The sequence below is a fragment of the Phytophthora ramorum genome (assembly GCF_020800215.1).
Source record: "Phytophthora ramorum isolate Pr-102 chromosome Unknown Phyram_PR-102_s0009, whole genome shotgun sequence".
Taxonomy (NCBI): Eukaryota; Oomycota; class Peronosporomycetes; order Peronosporales; family Peronosporaceae; genus Phytophthora; species Phytophthora ramorum.
In genome coordinates this window covers 506,856-520,680 of record NW_027150655.1, presented here as the reverse complement: position 1 = coordinate 520,680, position 13,825 = coordinate 506,856, and the positions used below count along the sequence as shown (strand labels likewise).

The window sequence follows — 13,825 nt, the reverse complement described above, 5'->3', positions numbered from 1 at the left end:
TCACTACTAGCTGCACCTTCTTCCTCTTCTTTTGCGCTCTTTAATGGCGTCTCCTGCGCCGTCGCCCGCGTCCTGGAGACGTCGGGAGCCGCTCTCGCGCACCACCAGGCCGCCCAATTACCCACTGCGCCGCTCCGTGGACGGCAGTGCCAGCTACAGCACGTTCAGCAACGTATCCAGCTTCACGTCCTACCCGGTACTGGGGCTATCCATGCTAGCGGCCCGCAAGCGGCTGCTGCAGGCCATCGAGCGCAAGATTCAGGAGAAGGAGGCGTCGTCCAACCTCACGACCGAGTTCCGCGACCCGTTCTCGCTGTTGTTGGCGCTCTGTGCCTCCTTCCGCTTCGCAGACGCAGTCAGACGCTTCGGGGAGCAGCAACAAAACCGAGCGACGGCTGCCGTGGGGGAAGGAGCGTTCCTCGTGGCTGCAGCACTGGGGAACGTCATACTTAATAGAACGCAGAAGCGCCGTCACCACGCAGAGATGGCGGAGAGAGTCCGAGTGGCCGTGCAGCAGATGCTCCGAGACAATGACAAGAGACAGGAACAGGAGGAGGACCAGGGGCCTCCCATTTGGCTCGGCAAGGGGCCGCAACCGACAGTCTTGCTGCCGTCCAACAGCTACGTCGCGTGCTATAGGGACAGTCAATGGCAACGACTGCCGATGAATTTACTGGTGGAAGGAGACGTCGTTGGACTCATGAGTGGAGATATTGCTCCGGGGGAAGTGCGACCCGTCGGGATGGATGGGACCGAGGACATACAGGTGTACCCGAGAGGGAGCAAGTTGCCGTCATGGACGAGAAGACATACGAAGGATACGACGCGGTGCACGGCGACGTTTGATCCGCCCTTGTTGTTGGAGTTGTGTGGTGAGATGCGGATTTTTGAGATGATGGAGACGCCGGTGGTGCGTGATATTGAAGACGCACTGTTTCGCATTAATAGGCCGGTGACGCCCACGCAGAAGCTACAGACACAGGCGAGACTCCTGGCTGTCTACATTTGCACTTTGTATTCCGTATTAGTGCTTTTGGCGATCGGATTGCGTGTGGTAGTTCAGCATCGATCGCTGGAGACCACGTTCACTCACATTTTACTCGGGCCAATTGGTATCTGGCTATGCTTTGCGTCGCTGAATACGCCGCTGGTTCTGTTTGTCGCTGAGGCGGCAGCCACTGCCTCTATCTTGGGATCGTTTGACGAAATTCTCGCGCCAAAAGAACCTAAAAAACAAGAGCAGGAACAGGTTGGTGAAGCAGGCGTTGATGAATTTGCAGAGGCAGAGATGGACGAAAGGGCTGCAATGGAACCCGATAAAGGCACATCAAAGATGTCCAAAAAACATTCGCGGCGTCACGGCGAGCGTGCGTCTCGTATTGATAGTGCGATGGCGTCAATTCTAAAGGCCACTGCGCTTGCACCGCCAGATATCTACGACGTTGAAGATCGCGAAAAGTTACGCTCGGAGAAAGCACAAAAGCAGTCTGCTGTCATGCGATCGCTACAGTATTTCCTTGTAGTTCTTCGATTTCGAGTCATGCGTTGCGACCTTGCACATGTATCCGACCGACGGCACCTGCCTGTCCCATTCCGCTCCTTTCGTCTATTAGAGCGGTTGGGTAACATCACGATGCTGTGCTGCTTTGACGACGATATTCTGTGTGAGCAGACTCCATCTGTCGAAGAGATATTCTTGCTGAATGATAAGCAAAACAATAATTCCACAGTGCTGGATCTCCACGCAGAACGGCATTGCGACACCGGCCTGAAGTTTGAGGACCCTAAATGGAAGCAGCACTTATCGTCGCTTAAGCCCATTGGGTTGGCTATCATGGTGAACGATGACGAAAATCCTGCACGGCATTACGAAGAAAATATGCGTTATCTTGTGAATGAAGGACTCTGCCCAGTTGATGATGGAGACGCAAAGGATCCGTACTTGCGAAGTTGTATGCAGCGACTATCGGCCCACATTCGGATGCTACCCTTTCCTAAGCACTTGCTAAACCTTTCTCGGGAAATGGGGTTTTCGGTGGCTGATGATTTAACGTTGTTTCAAAGGCGACAGTCGATTCATATTATATGCCCTCGACTGGCTCACCATGAACATACGAACGATCACCATGACCAGGGTCAAGAGGATACGCGATACCGCGGCAATTTGAAGTCGCATCTCTATTCGACAGTGGTTCTGGATAAGCGCACACACCGCCATCAGCTGTTGTCGCGCGGCCATCCGACGGTTGTATTGGCTCATTGCAGTGAATATTGGGACGGGAAATCTATATGCCCGCTGACAAGCGAGAAACAACGCGCCATTCTCGATATGTATAATCAGTGGCGCGTTGAGGATCTGGACTGCATCGCTTTCTCGTATGTGCCCGTCCCTCACAAGCTCAATGGTCTCTTTACCCGCACTGGTTCCAGCAGTAACGGGGGGAGTTTTCTGGACTCACCAGACGCAGGTTTAACCCGCAATCAGCAAGGAAGACTAGGAGGCACGCTGCCACCGGTCTATCTCGTAGACGACAGCGCGGCCAGTGAATTGAACTCCCCCCAGTCTATTGCTGGGCGAAATAGCTTGCCGTTCTCCAGCAGTATGAGTGAAGATCGGGGATTTGGACGGGATTACAGCCACCTAAGTAATTCTGCTGGCCCAGTGTCACCACTAGCCTCCCCAGATTCGGTGGACGATATGTCACTTGACCAGGAATCAATCTCTGGGGGTCGTACTGCGAAATCGATGGGGGCTCCTGCTACTGGCCAGATCACTCCACCTGCTAAACGACGCGGTAATTTGACGCTAAGTGACGTTGAGTCGTCTGTGGGGCTCCACCCGTCCGAAACGAGCTCTGTTGAGAAGGATCCAATGCTGTGGCGAATTCAGGATGACCAGATTTTTTTGGGTATGGTCGCAACAGGTGTCCAACCGAAGCAGCATACTCCTGACTTCATCGAAGACTTGAATGCTTGTGGCATTCGCTTCGTGTATTTTTCACCCCGTAACATGAGAAGGAGCAAACTTCTTGCTGAAAAAATGGGAATCGAGACGGACTGGAATTGCGCTATATCGCTGCGCCCACTTGATAGTGACGGTCCGGACCCCCACCGCATGACGTCAAACTACTCGGATTGGGACGTAAAGGCACGGTTGCCGCACGGAGTTGAGGCGATCAAGCGTCACCTGGCTGAGGTGGATAACGTGCCGTTGTTAGTGTCGCTTTACACAGATAGCACACCCGAAACAATCAGCGAGATGGTTTCAATCTTTCAGGAGAATGATGAGGTGGTCATGGGAGTTGGTTCGTCATTGAAAGAAAGCAATGCTCCGCTGTTCTCTAAGGCGGACTTGGCGGTGGCGTTACAGGGTGGTGTGCACGCATTCTTCGACAAGTCTATTCCACATGGAAAGGAACTGCCAATTTTCTCCGATGAGGACATTCAGTTCAGCCACATTTTAAACACTCTCGCTTGTGCGTTCCGCCTGAAGAGTGCTCCTGATGCTGGGATCGATGAAGACACGCAAAATTCGGACTCACCAGACAACAAAGATGATGCCACCACAGGCGGGACAGCCAGCGTGGCCCATTTAATCGAGCTCATTCGATTGGGGCGTCGTATGCTCACGAACTTCCACCAGATGAACACATTCATCTTCGTCTCGCAGCTCTTTATCGCCACGATCATTCTCGCTTCTTACGCCGTGCCATTTCCGCATGTGCCTCAATTGAGCTGCGCCTCCATCTTTTGGCTGCTGTGGGGCTTGGTACCGGCACTCAGTTTGTCAATGCTCGCATCGGCAAGTGAAAAGGGGATCATGAAAAAGACGCCACGCAAGAACGAAAAGTTCGAGATGGAAGAGGATCTACCACGGTTGATCGCCTATTTTTTTGGACGCCATGTGCCGTCAGTGTTGATGTCAATTATTGTGTTTGAGTGCTTGCTCGGGTTTTCGCTGCAGGCGTCGAATCTTTCGGACCCTTATGCATTTGAAGATGCCAAGTTCCGTGAATTTCGATGGATGGACTTCGTGCTGGATAATGAGTTGGTGACGAAGCGACCGCGGCCAGCGGCTGTCCAGGCCGCAGTAGATCGTGCCGAGGCTGGAATGTTGCTGATGATTGCTATCTGCATTGTGGCCTCGTCATGCGGGTACTTATACCGTTGCGAGAGTATGTTTAAGATATCTCCATTCCGCAACGTAATGTGGGTAGCAGTCGCAGCAGTACTGCTATTGCTACAGTTTCTACTTTGTACGTTTCGCGCGGGGATTGTTGGCGTCGATGGAGTCACCCTTTGGCATTTCGCGATCAATTCAGTTCCCTGGGCCTTCTGGGCTGTGATTTTAGGCGTCTGGCCATTGGTGATTTTGGGTGTTGACGAAGCAATAAAGACCCACGACAAGCGACACCTAGTACGATACAACAAGTTCCTCCGGATGCAGTTCGACACTCGTCTTGGCATGTGGAGCCCAAAGTAAAACGAAGAAGGCTCGTAACCGGTAGATCACGCGGATTGGATACAATTTGAATGAGTTACGCTCTCACTTACGGCATCCAAGCCACTCCTCGATGGTTACGTTGCACGGAATGCCCTTCTCAATCTGGAAACGCCGTAGGGCAATGTATACCTCATCTACCAAGCATGCAAGTACCTGCATCCTGGTGTTGTAGCAGATACCTTCACGTCCGTCAGGTAGTTCACACTGTCCGAACGGCCGATTGTCACACATTTCGATCGACTCCTTTGTGGGAATACTTGCAAGAGGATTAAAACCGGGTGGAAGTTGCTGGCAGAGAGTCGAACTGAAAGCTTCAAAGACGGCTTTTGTGCTAGTGCTGCCAGTGAATGGCTCTTCTTCGATACACGTTGTCGGAGTATTGGTGATAGGGTTGCTAGCGCAGCTCGAGTCGTCTAAACGGCACGCACCAGTGAAGCCGTTGCAACAAATATGACTCGGTCGAGTAATGACAAACTCAGCAAGATTCTGCTGTGATGTCATGTCTGGCATCTTCTCAATCTGAGGCATGATGGCGATGATGAGAATTTGCAGTAGAGGCACTCGATCCAGTACCGGGAGTTCAGTCATGGGCAGCAGCCAGGCGAGGGTCAAGCTTCGGAGATTAGGGACGCCTGTGAGTGCCGGGAACGATTTCATCTCCACGTGAACAGCAAAGTGTATTGTCGACAGCCTCGGCATATTGCTGAATAGGTCCTCTGGAAGTGCCCGCAAATTCTGACTGCCTGGTTTCCCTTCAACATGGCTGGAGCCGACAACAGAAAGTTAGTCATATCTGGTGCATGATGCAAAATCCTTCACACGTACAGAAACTCGAGACTCGTAAATTCGTTCGTCCACGGCGGGAGGCTTTGTGTGCTCGTATACACAAGTTCTCTACGTGCAAGTTAGCAAAGACATTTGCTTGAATGTTATCCTCAAGAAACAAGAACCAATTGCTATCAACAATGCGTACATGAACTCAAGATATCGACACGAGCGAAGAGCTGTTGGTAATTCGAGCAGTTGGCGGTTTACAATTTGGATCGATCTCAGTTCTCCAGAAGCTGCCAACTCCTTGACCTCGTTGTAGACATCAAAAGGAGAAATCCACTCTTCGTAAGTTTGCGGTGCAGGGTCGACGCTGATGAAGATTTGGCAAGGACACATTCCGTCACTGTAGCCGCGACGGTACGAGTACACAACACACTTAGGGTGCTGTGAGCATTTGGCACGAGATTCGGCAATCGCTTGGAACGTCAATATCCATACTGCAATGCTGAAAGCGATGAAGACAGCAGAAAGCGCTCTCGGTACAGGCTTCTGGACCCTTGAAAGTGCATTGTGTTGAGACGTGACAAGGATGTCTCCGATCCTTTTGATGCGGTAGCAAAACGACAGGTTCATACCAACTCGCAGCGCCAAATCCAATACAGAGCGAGTGCGAAGAGAGCCAAAGTTGAGCCGGAAAAGTGCGACTTGCGATGGATCAGCGAATGTCCTCGCTTGGTGTTCGAAGCTGCTTGGTGGCAGCTTCTCAAGGAACGTTCTGAAGGTGGCGTGGTCGAAATTAAATGTCGAATAGCAATACGCCAAAACCACTATGGGATGCGCTACGGTTGCAAACCAGTCGAAGCTGTAGCAATATTTGCAACGCAGAGAAAGCAACCAGGACGGAGGTCAGTAGCAGAAAAAAAGGTGAAAGGGCAGAGCGGTCGTACATGGAACTGACGAGGACCTCCGCTACAGCAGATAATTTGCCGTAGAAGATGTTTACGGCGCATGAAAGCGAGTTGATCGCTACTAAAGTCGCATACCCCAGAACAAGCACCGCAGGGCTACCGCTCTTCAGCAAGTCAAGAAGGACAAACACCTGCATCGTCAAATTAAATGCCTTCGAGCTGACGTTCTGCCGGCACAACAAGGAGAAGCGTTAACACAGAACGTGGTTTTAACTGTGGTGAAGTGGGCCCCCAGCTCACCCAAAACTTGCGCTTGTTCCCTGAAAATGATGTAAGCTCCTTGTAGAAGTGACGACTTCCGTGATATGCTGCTACACTAAGTCTCCACCAAACTCGAGCGCAGTTTACAGATTCTTGTGTTTCAGTTACGTCCGTGGTGAGCTGAAAGGCTGAAGCAACCTCATCAAGTCGTCCTCACCACCGCAGCATCTTCACGGCAGCGTACACGTAGCACAAATCAACGATTGCAAGGCCTATTGCACCAGCAACAGCTATGCTGGGCGTTTTGTCGCTGATCAGCCAAAACTGACCATTGTCGTAGGTGCTAGTCCCCATCAGCCAGTTCGCAGTTTGGTTTGGCTCCAACGCCACGACGATGAGCCACGTTGTCCACACAATGCACGTCAGCAATGTCAGCAGCATCGGCACACCGAGCAAGCCAAAAGCATCGCTGAAAGAGAGGATTTTGGCCCGAGAATCCCGACGACTCGTTGTGTCGGTGGTTGGTTGTTCGGCTGACGGAAACACTTTTGTTCCAAGGCGAGCATTTTGTTGTGCGTCCAGGTGCTTGTTGTGTGCATTGCGTTTGGTCTTTCCGGCTGTTGGAGCAAGTGAAGCGAAGCTCGCTACGACGGGCATGACGGATAGTCTGAATGGTTAAATGAAGAGTTCTACAAGTTGCGTCGCCTGTAACTAGCGCTCTGGGAATGAGAAACGAATGATGTGGCAAGGCAGTCCTTAAAATATCAGGACTACTGCAACGAGCACATGGGCTCGTAAATTAATGCATGGGTATACGCTTCACGGCATCTAAGTACTTCATAACTACATATTTTACCGCATGTACACGTCCGTCGATTCCCACATCAACCATTCGCATATTGTACAGCAGCCACTGCTCAACTGGCAAAGGCCCAACTTTCACAAGCGAGGGGTGTGCGTTGTATTTGCTACAACTTCATTTTCTACAGCCCAACCATCTCTCCAAATCAGGGTCGCACGGCTTCCCAACACCTTGTTCTAGCTGATATCGCCGTAGTTTGATATAATTCTCATCTCCACAGCACGAAAGTACTTGCATGCGCGTGTTGTAGCAAATTCCAATGCTACCGCTCGGGAGTTGACACTGACCAAACGGCTTGTTGTCACACATTTCGATGGTCGACTTTGTTGGGATATTAGGGAGCAGCAGCATGTCAGAAGGAATCTTTTGGCAGATTGTCGACGAAAAGCTTTCAAAATTTTGTTGCGTTCCAATGCTGTCAAGAAACGGGTTGGCTTCAAGACAAGTAGCTGCAGGGATGCCTGCAGGGGGGTTTTCCGCACAGAAGCTGTCGCTCGTGTTGCACGCCCCTCGGAAGCCGTTGCAGCACAACTGAACTGGCCGAGCAAGTGTGAAGTCGGTTAAACTGTGCAAAGGAGCCATGTCGGGTATTCGCTCAAGATGCGGTAAAAATGTCAAAAGCAATCGTTGCAGCTGAGGAATATCGTCAAATAGGGGCAGCTCTCGCACCGCGAGCAACCATGCAAGAGTTAAACTTTGCAGATTCGGGACGCCGCTGAGCGGAGGAACTTTTTCAAGCTTGTCATGAACGCCAATGTGCACCGTAGATAGCCACGGCATATCGCTGAACAGGTCTTCTGGGAGCGCCACAAGATTTGGACTTCCTTGCTTCCCTTCCAAATGCCTACAGCAAAAAAATGTGTGAGAAATCGCATCTCACCCCACAGGATAACTTGACGAACGCACAGGTTCTCAAGGTACTTGAACTCTTTTGTCCAAGACGGAATGGACTGGATGCTGGTGTAAATTAATCGGCTATTCACCACAGGTACATCATTAGTATATAAATTACCACAGCCCAAGTCTAGAAGCAACATACAACATACATGGACGTTAGGCGGCGACAAGCTCGAAGCTCTTCAGGTAATTCCAAAAGCTGGCGGTTAGTGAGTTGAAGAGACCTTAGCTCTCCGGACACCGCCAGTGCTTGGACGTTAGTATATACGTCAACAGGGTGAGTCCATTCGTTGTATGTTTGAGGAGAGGGGTCGATATCAATGAGAATTCGGCAGGGGCACACCCCTCCGCTAGATCCCCAGCGGTAGGCATACACGACACACTCCGGATACGGTGAGCAATACTTGCGCGAGCCTTCGATAGCTTGGATGGAATAGACCCATACAAAGATACTAAATGCAATAAACGCACTCGCGAATACTCTCGGAACCGACTTCTGGCGATTTCTTGCCGGCTTGGGCCTTTGCATTCTAACTGACTGTAGACGCCGGAGGTGAGATGAAACGAGAATATCCCCGATGCGCTTGATTCGGTAGCAAAACGAAAGGTTAATGCTAGTGTGTAGGACGAAATCAAGAGGGGACCGTATTCGAAGAGAGTCGAAATTCACGCGGAAAAGAGCGATTTCGGACGCATCTGCAAACACCCTAGCCGTTCGTTCAAAGCTCCCCGGGGGAAGAATCGCTAAGTATGTAGCAAAAACGGCATCATCAAGCTGGAAGTTGTAATAGCAGTACTCGAGCACTAGCACCGGATAAACGATAGCTGCAAACAAATCAAAACTGCGCAAAAGAGATCGAGTGTTAGCGTTAGCAATTCAAGCAAGAACGCGATGGAATTTAAAGAATGCACACTGTGAAGCGCTCACATGGACCCGGCGACAACCTCTCCCATCGCCGTAAATTCGCCGTAGATAATTTTTACAGCCCCTGTCAAGGAACCTATCGAAATAAAAGCCGTATAACCATACACGAGAGTTGCTGGGCTACCACTATCCAGTAGCTCAAGAAGGACCGTCATCTGCATAGTCAAATTGAAAACTTTCAAGCACATATTCTATAGCATGATCGGTTAGTCTTTTTGTGGAAATACCTGTCCAAGTGAGCAAGACAATCGTACCCAGAACTTTCGATTGCTGCCTCGAAAGGATGTTAAATCCTTGTAGTAGTTTCTGCATCGAGTAAGAGCTGTATTCATCCATGTGTACGGGAACGAAGCAACACATGACTCTGGTTCGAACCACGAAGCAACCCGCTGTGCATCATCAACTGTTTTACGCCAGCGAAGTATCTTCACGACAACGTACAGGTAGCATGCATCAACAAAAACAAGTCCGACTGCCCCGATGTTAATAATGGTGGCGTTTGTGTCGATGATCAACCAGAACTGGCCGTCGTCGTAGGCGCCTGTGCCCATCAACCAATTCGCAGCTTCGTTGGGTGCCAACGCTATGATAACGAGCCATGTTGTCCACATAATGCACACCACAAGGGTGACCAGCATGGGAATCCCAAGGGCGCCAAACGCTTCTCGGAAAGAGAGAGTCAGACGATCATGTTGCTCGCTCGCCGTTTTCACGGTCTTGATCTTCCATGCGGCCGGAACGACTTGGTTACTTCTCGCTGACGTGACAGTAATCGCACGCGGTTTAGTGTTTTGCTTCTTCCACGACCGATTTTGACGATTTGGGGGCCCAGTATCTGCACCCACCGACAGGATGTTGGGGGATTTGGACGGCTTTCTCATCGATTTTGATGGTCTTTTGTCTCGGAGTTTGGCTTCCTCGATGAACTCCACGGCGACATCGCTGTTGTCTCGGACCGAGAATAGCCTACTTTGTTCCATGCGTTGGATAGAGCAACTACATCCAGATTAGTCGAGCTTACCTGGAAAAAAACTGCCGAGCACACTTCAGCAAATAAGTGACACCAGGTTGACATGTGAGGCCATCTCTGCTGCTCACCACCTCTACGTGAGGTTTTGCTGGATTTGATCTCGGTTGTATGTAGCCATTCCAGCATAAAGGAACAATCTACGGCTAGCACCGGCCAGCACCGTCGACGCATTCTCGTTTGGAAGGGCCCAAGCAATGGACATTTAGCAGCCGAGCTCTGCTGCGATCGGTTTGAACTGCGAGAGAGCTCGGAGATATCGTGCTGGGACTGTTCAACGACGGGTCGGATTAAGTTGAGGCGATCGGCGATTTCGCAGGCCTCGTGGATCTGGGAAGGAAGCCACTCGCTGGTTCTCCAGTAGAAAGCATAGCCCCGGTTGATGACATGGCACGCACTGTCGTGTGTGCGGGTCAGGTTGGTGATGACGTCCACGAAATCGACTTCTAGCCGTCTGGGCGAAGTCTGCTTGCCCTCAGCGATGCGTTTACGGGTAAGCCCTTGGTCGTTCGATCCAGACGCTGAAACACCCGTGTATCCGAGATGACCAGGTCCTCACGGCTCCAGATCTTTTGGTTGACACCCCTCTTGATGGATCTTCCTAAACTTCTTTGGCCTGACCGCTTCTGTCATAGAAGTTCACCGTACTTGAACGCGGTGGATATCCATCAGCTTGTTCCACATGTCCACCTTGTGCTTTTCGTCGTATTGCATCCAGGTGCCAAGCGAGATCTTGGACACGAACAGACCGGAGTTACCCGTCATGTCTATCGACATCGAGTCAAATGGTGACGAGATAACAACACTACTGCTGCCGATGATTCGCTTTATCATGGTCTGAGCCGATTATAAGGTTGTACTTCATCATCGATGGTCATGGTCGATCTGGCTGCGTCTTGCCATGCCTATCGGGCACGGCTTCAAGCAGAAGTCCTTGCTCGAGCCTTCATCTCCTCCGGCGTCTCATGTGTCCGCAACGAATCCCTCGACGTGATAAATCCACACCTGGGAGCTTGTCCTTGAGAGACCGACAGAGGATGCTCCAGTCGAAGCGTAAGCGTCCGAGACCTCTCCAGACAGAAATTTCTTGACCGGCATCTGAAAAAGTTGAGCCCAGGATAATTATCTACCAGCTGAAGCAGCCTCCCATTGGCTAAAACACGTTTCATCCAATCGTCGCACCGCTTTTGTCTGCGCCAGTCAAAACGCACGTCATTTTTGAATTTTCACCAGAGTCATGGAGGCCAAGGTGAGCTTCCACGTGCGGCGCTATCTGCGCGAGTGCGAGGAGCGTGGGGCTCATCCTAGTGAAGCCACCGTAACGAGCCATCTGCGAGAGACCTACGCCGAGTACCAGCGCAAACCTCAGGGCGCTCTGCGCAAGGTGGTGGCCAAAGTGCTGAAAAAAGCGCAGCCTGAGGCGCCCAAACGCTCGCGATCGGAGAGCGACAGCGACAACGAGACGGAAATCCGCGCGGCGGAGCAGCAGCAAGCGACAAGCCAAGGCAACTCGCTGAATCGCGCAATGCAACAGAATTATGCAGGTCAGAATAATGCGGAGAAGCCATTGGTCAAGAAAGTCAAAATATTGCGGAAACGAGTGAAAAAAGACATCACGGAGGAGGGAAATTCAGGAACCGACGAGACCAAGGGCTTTGTGGTGGAGCGCCCGACAACGAGATACAGCGATGTAGGCGGCATTCAGGCCATTTTACAGGAGGTGCGGGAACTTATTGAGTACCCGTTGACTCACCCGGAGGTGTACGCTCATTTGGGTGTGGAACCTCCGAGAGGGGTTTTGCTACACGGACCACCCGGTACAGGCAAGTCTATGCTGGCCCATGCTATTGCAGGCGAGTGCGGGGCTACCTTTCTGAAGATTTCGGCCCCCGAAGTGGTGTCAGGCATGTCGGGAGAGTCTGAGCAGAAGTTGAGGGAATTGTTCGATGAGGCAATCGCTCGAGCCCCGTCGATCATTTTTATTGATGAAATTGACGCTATCACGCCCAAGAGAGAGACGTCGGCGCGTGGAATGGAGAAGAGAATTGTGGCGCAGTTACTGACAAGCACCGACTCGCTCAGTCTGGCGAATACGGGAGGCAAACCGGTGGTGCTCATTGGCGCGACGAACAGACCGGATGCACTGGACTCGGCGCTGCGCCGTGCAGGACGGTTTGATCGGGAGATTTGTCTGGGCATTCCCGATGAAGAGGCTCGTGAGAAGATCCTGCGGGTACTGGCGAGGAAGATGACGCTGGAAGGAGACTTCGACTTCGCTGCGTTAGCGCGTCGGACGCCTGGATATGTTGGTGCCGACCTCGTCTCACTGACGAAGGAGGCTGCAGTGGGTGCTGTGAACCGCATCTTTACGAACATCAATACTGAGAGAAAGGTAAAGTCGGAAGGAGACGCGGCCAGTGTCTCCGCGGAGACGGAGACGTCGGATGCCGTCACTAGTGAAGACGCCATGGAGGTGGATGCGACGTATGATAACCCGGCTGAGACTACGAAGGACGCTGAAGAGACCCCTTCAGCAGCTGATGACTTGCGTGCTCAGGTGGAGCCGTTCACGGAGGCGCAGTTGGCCCCGCTTAGCATTACCATGGCTGATTTTGAAGCTGCGATTCCGAAGGTACAGCCGAGCTCCAAGCGTGAGGGCTTTGCTACAATCCCCGACGTTACGTGGGATGACATCGGCGCGCTTACTGAAGTGCGTGACGAGCTGTCGCTTGCTATTCTGCAGCCGATTGCACACCCCGAGCGGTTTGCGGCTCTTGGTTTGTCCATGCCTGCTGGTGTGCTGCTGTATGGACCTCCCGGTTGTGGTAAGACACTGCTCGCCAAGGCCATCGCCCACGAAAGTGGTGCTAACTTTATCAGTATCAAGGGGCCGGAACTTCTGGACAAGTACGTGGGTGAATCTGAGCGCTCCGTGCGCCAGGTCTTCCAGCGAGCACGAGCGTCCTCCCCGTGTGTCGTTTTCTTTGATGAGCTGGATGCTTTGGCACCTCGCCGCTCCGGTGGTGCCGGTGGTGACTCTGGTGGCAACGGAGTTAGCGAGCGTGTCGTGAACCAGCTACTGACCGAGATGGACGGACTGGACGGCCGCCGTAATGTGTTTGTGATCGCAGCAACGAACCGACCTGACATCATCGACCCAGCCATGCTGCGTCCTGGCCGTCTCGACAAGCTTCTGTATGTGCCTTTGCCTCGGGCATCGGAGCGCCACCAGATCCTGAAGACGATCTCCGCGAAGTGCGCGATGGCACCGTCCGTTCAGTTGGAATCGGTTGCTGCCGATCCGCGCTGCGAGGGCTTCTCTGGTGCCGATTTGAGTGCTCTGGTTCGCGAAGCAGGCATCACAGCCTTGCGTGAGACGGATTTCTCGAAGTTGGAGGCTGGTGCCACGGTGACGCTGGGTATCGAGCACCACCATTTCATCAGCGCATTCGACCGCGTGTTCCCGTCAGTATCACGTGCGGACCAGCGGATGTTCGACCGCATGAAGAAGAACCTGCGCAAGTCTCGCTCAGTTATGACGCGCAGCAGCAGTAGCACTGCTGTGGCTTCCGTAGCGGGCGCTGAAGCCGAACCGACTACAGCAAACGGTGATGAGGCAGGTGCGAAAGCCGACGTTGACAAGCAATAGGGGATGTAATTGAGTTTTGAC

General features: G+C 52.2%; 2 protein-coding genes across 2 annotated transcripts; both read left to right on the top strand.

The window, feature by feature from the left end:
- Positions 1–43: 43 nt before the first annotated feature.
- On the top strand, positions 44–4,483 carry KRP23_9882 (Transmembrane protein 94; the record flags this gene model as incomplete). The annotated part of the gene is made up of 1 exon (XM_067895492.1): positions 44–4,483. The coding sequence occupies one exon, from the start codon at positions 44–46 to the stop codon at positions 4,481–4,483; it is 4,440 nt and encodes a 1,479-aa protein (XP_067741704.1).
- A 6,909-nt stretch (positions 4,484–11,392) lies between these two features.
- KRP23_9881 (putative AAA domain-containing protein C16E9.10c) lies at positions 11,393–13,804 on the top strand (the record flags this gene model as incomplete). The annotated part of the gene is made up of 1 exon (XM_067895491.1): positions 11,393–13,804. The coding sequence occupies one exon, from the start codon at positions 11,393–11,395 to the stop codon at positions 13,802–13,804; it is 2,412 nt and encodes an 803-aa protein (XP_067741703.1).
- Between the last annotated feature and the right edge of the window lie 21 nt (positions 13,805–13,825).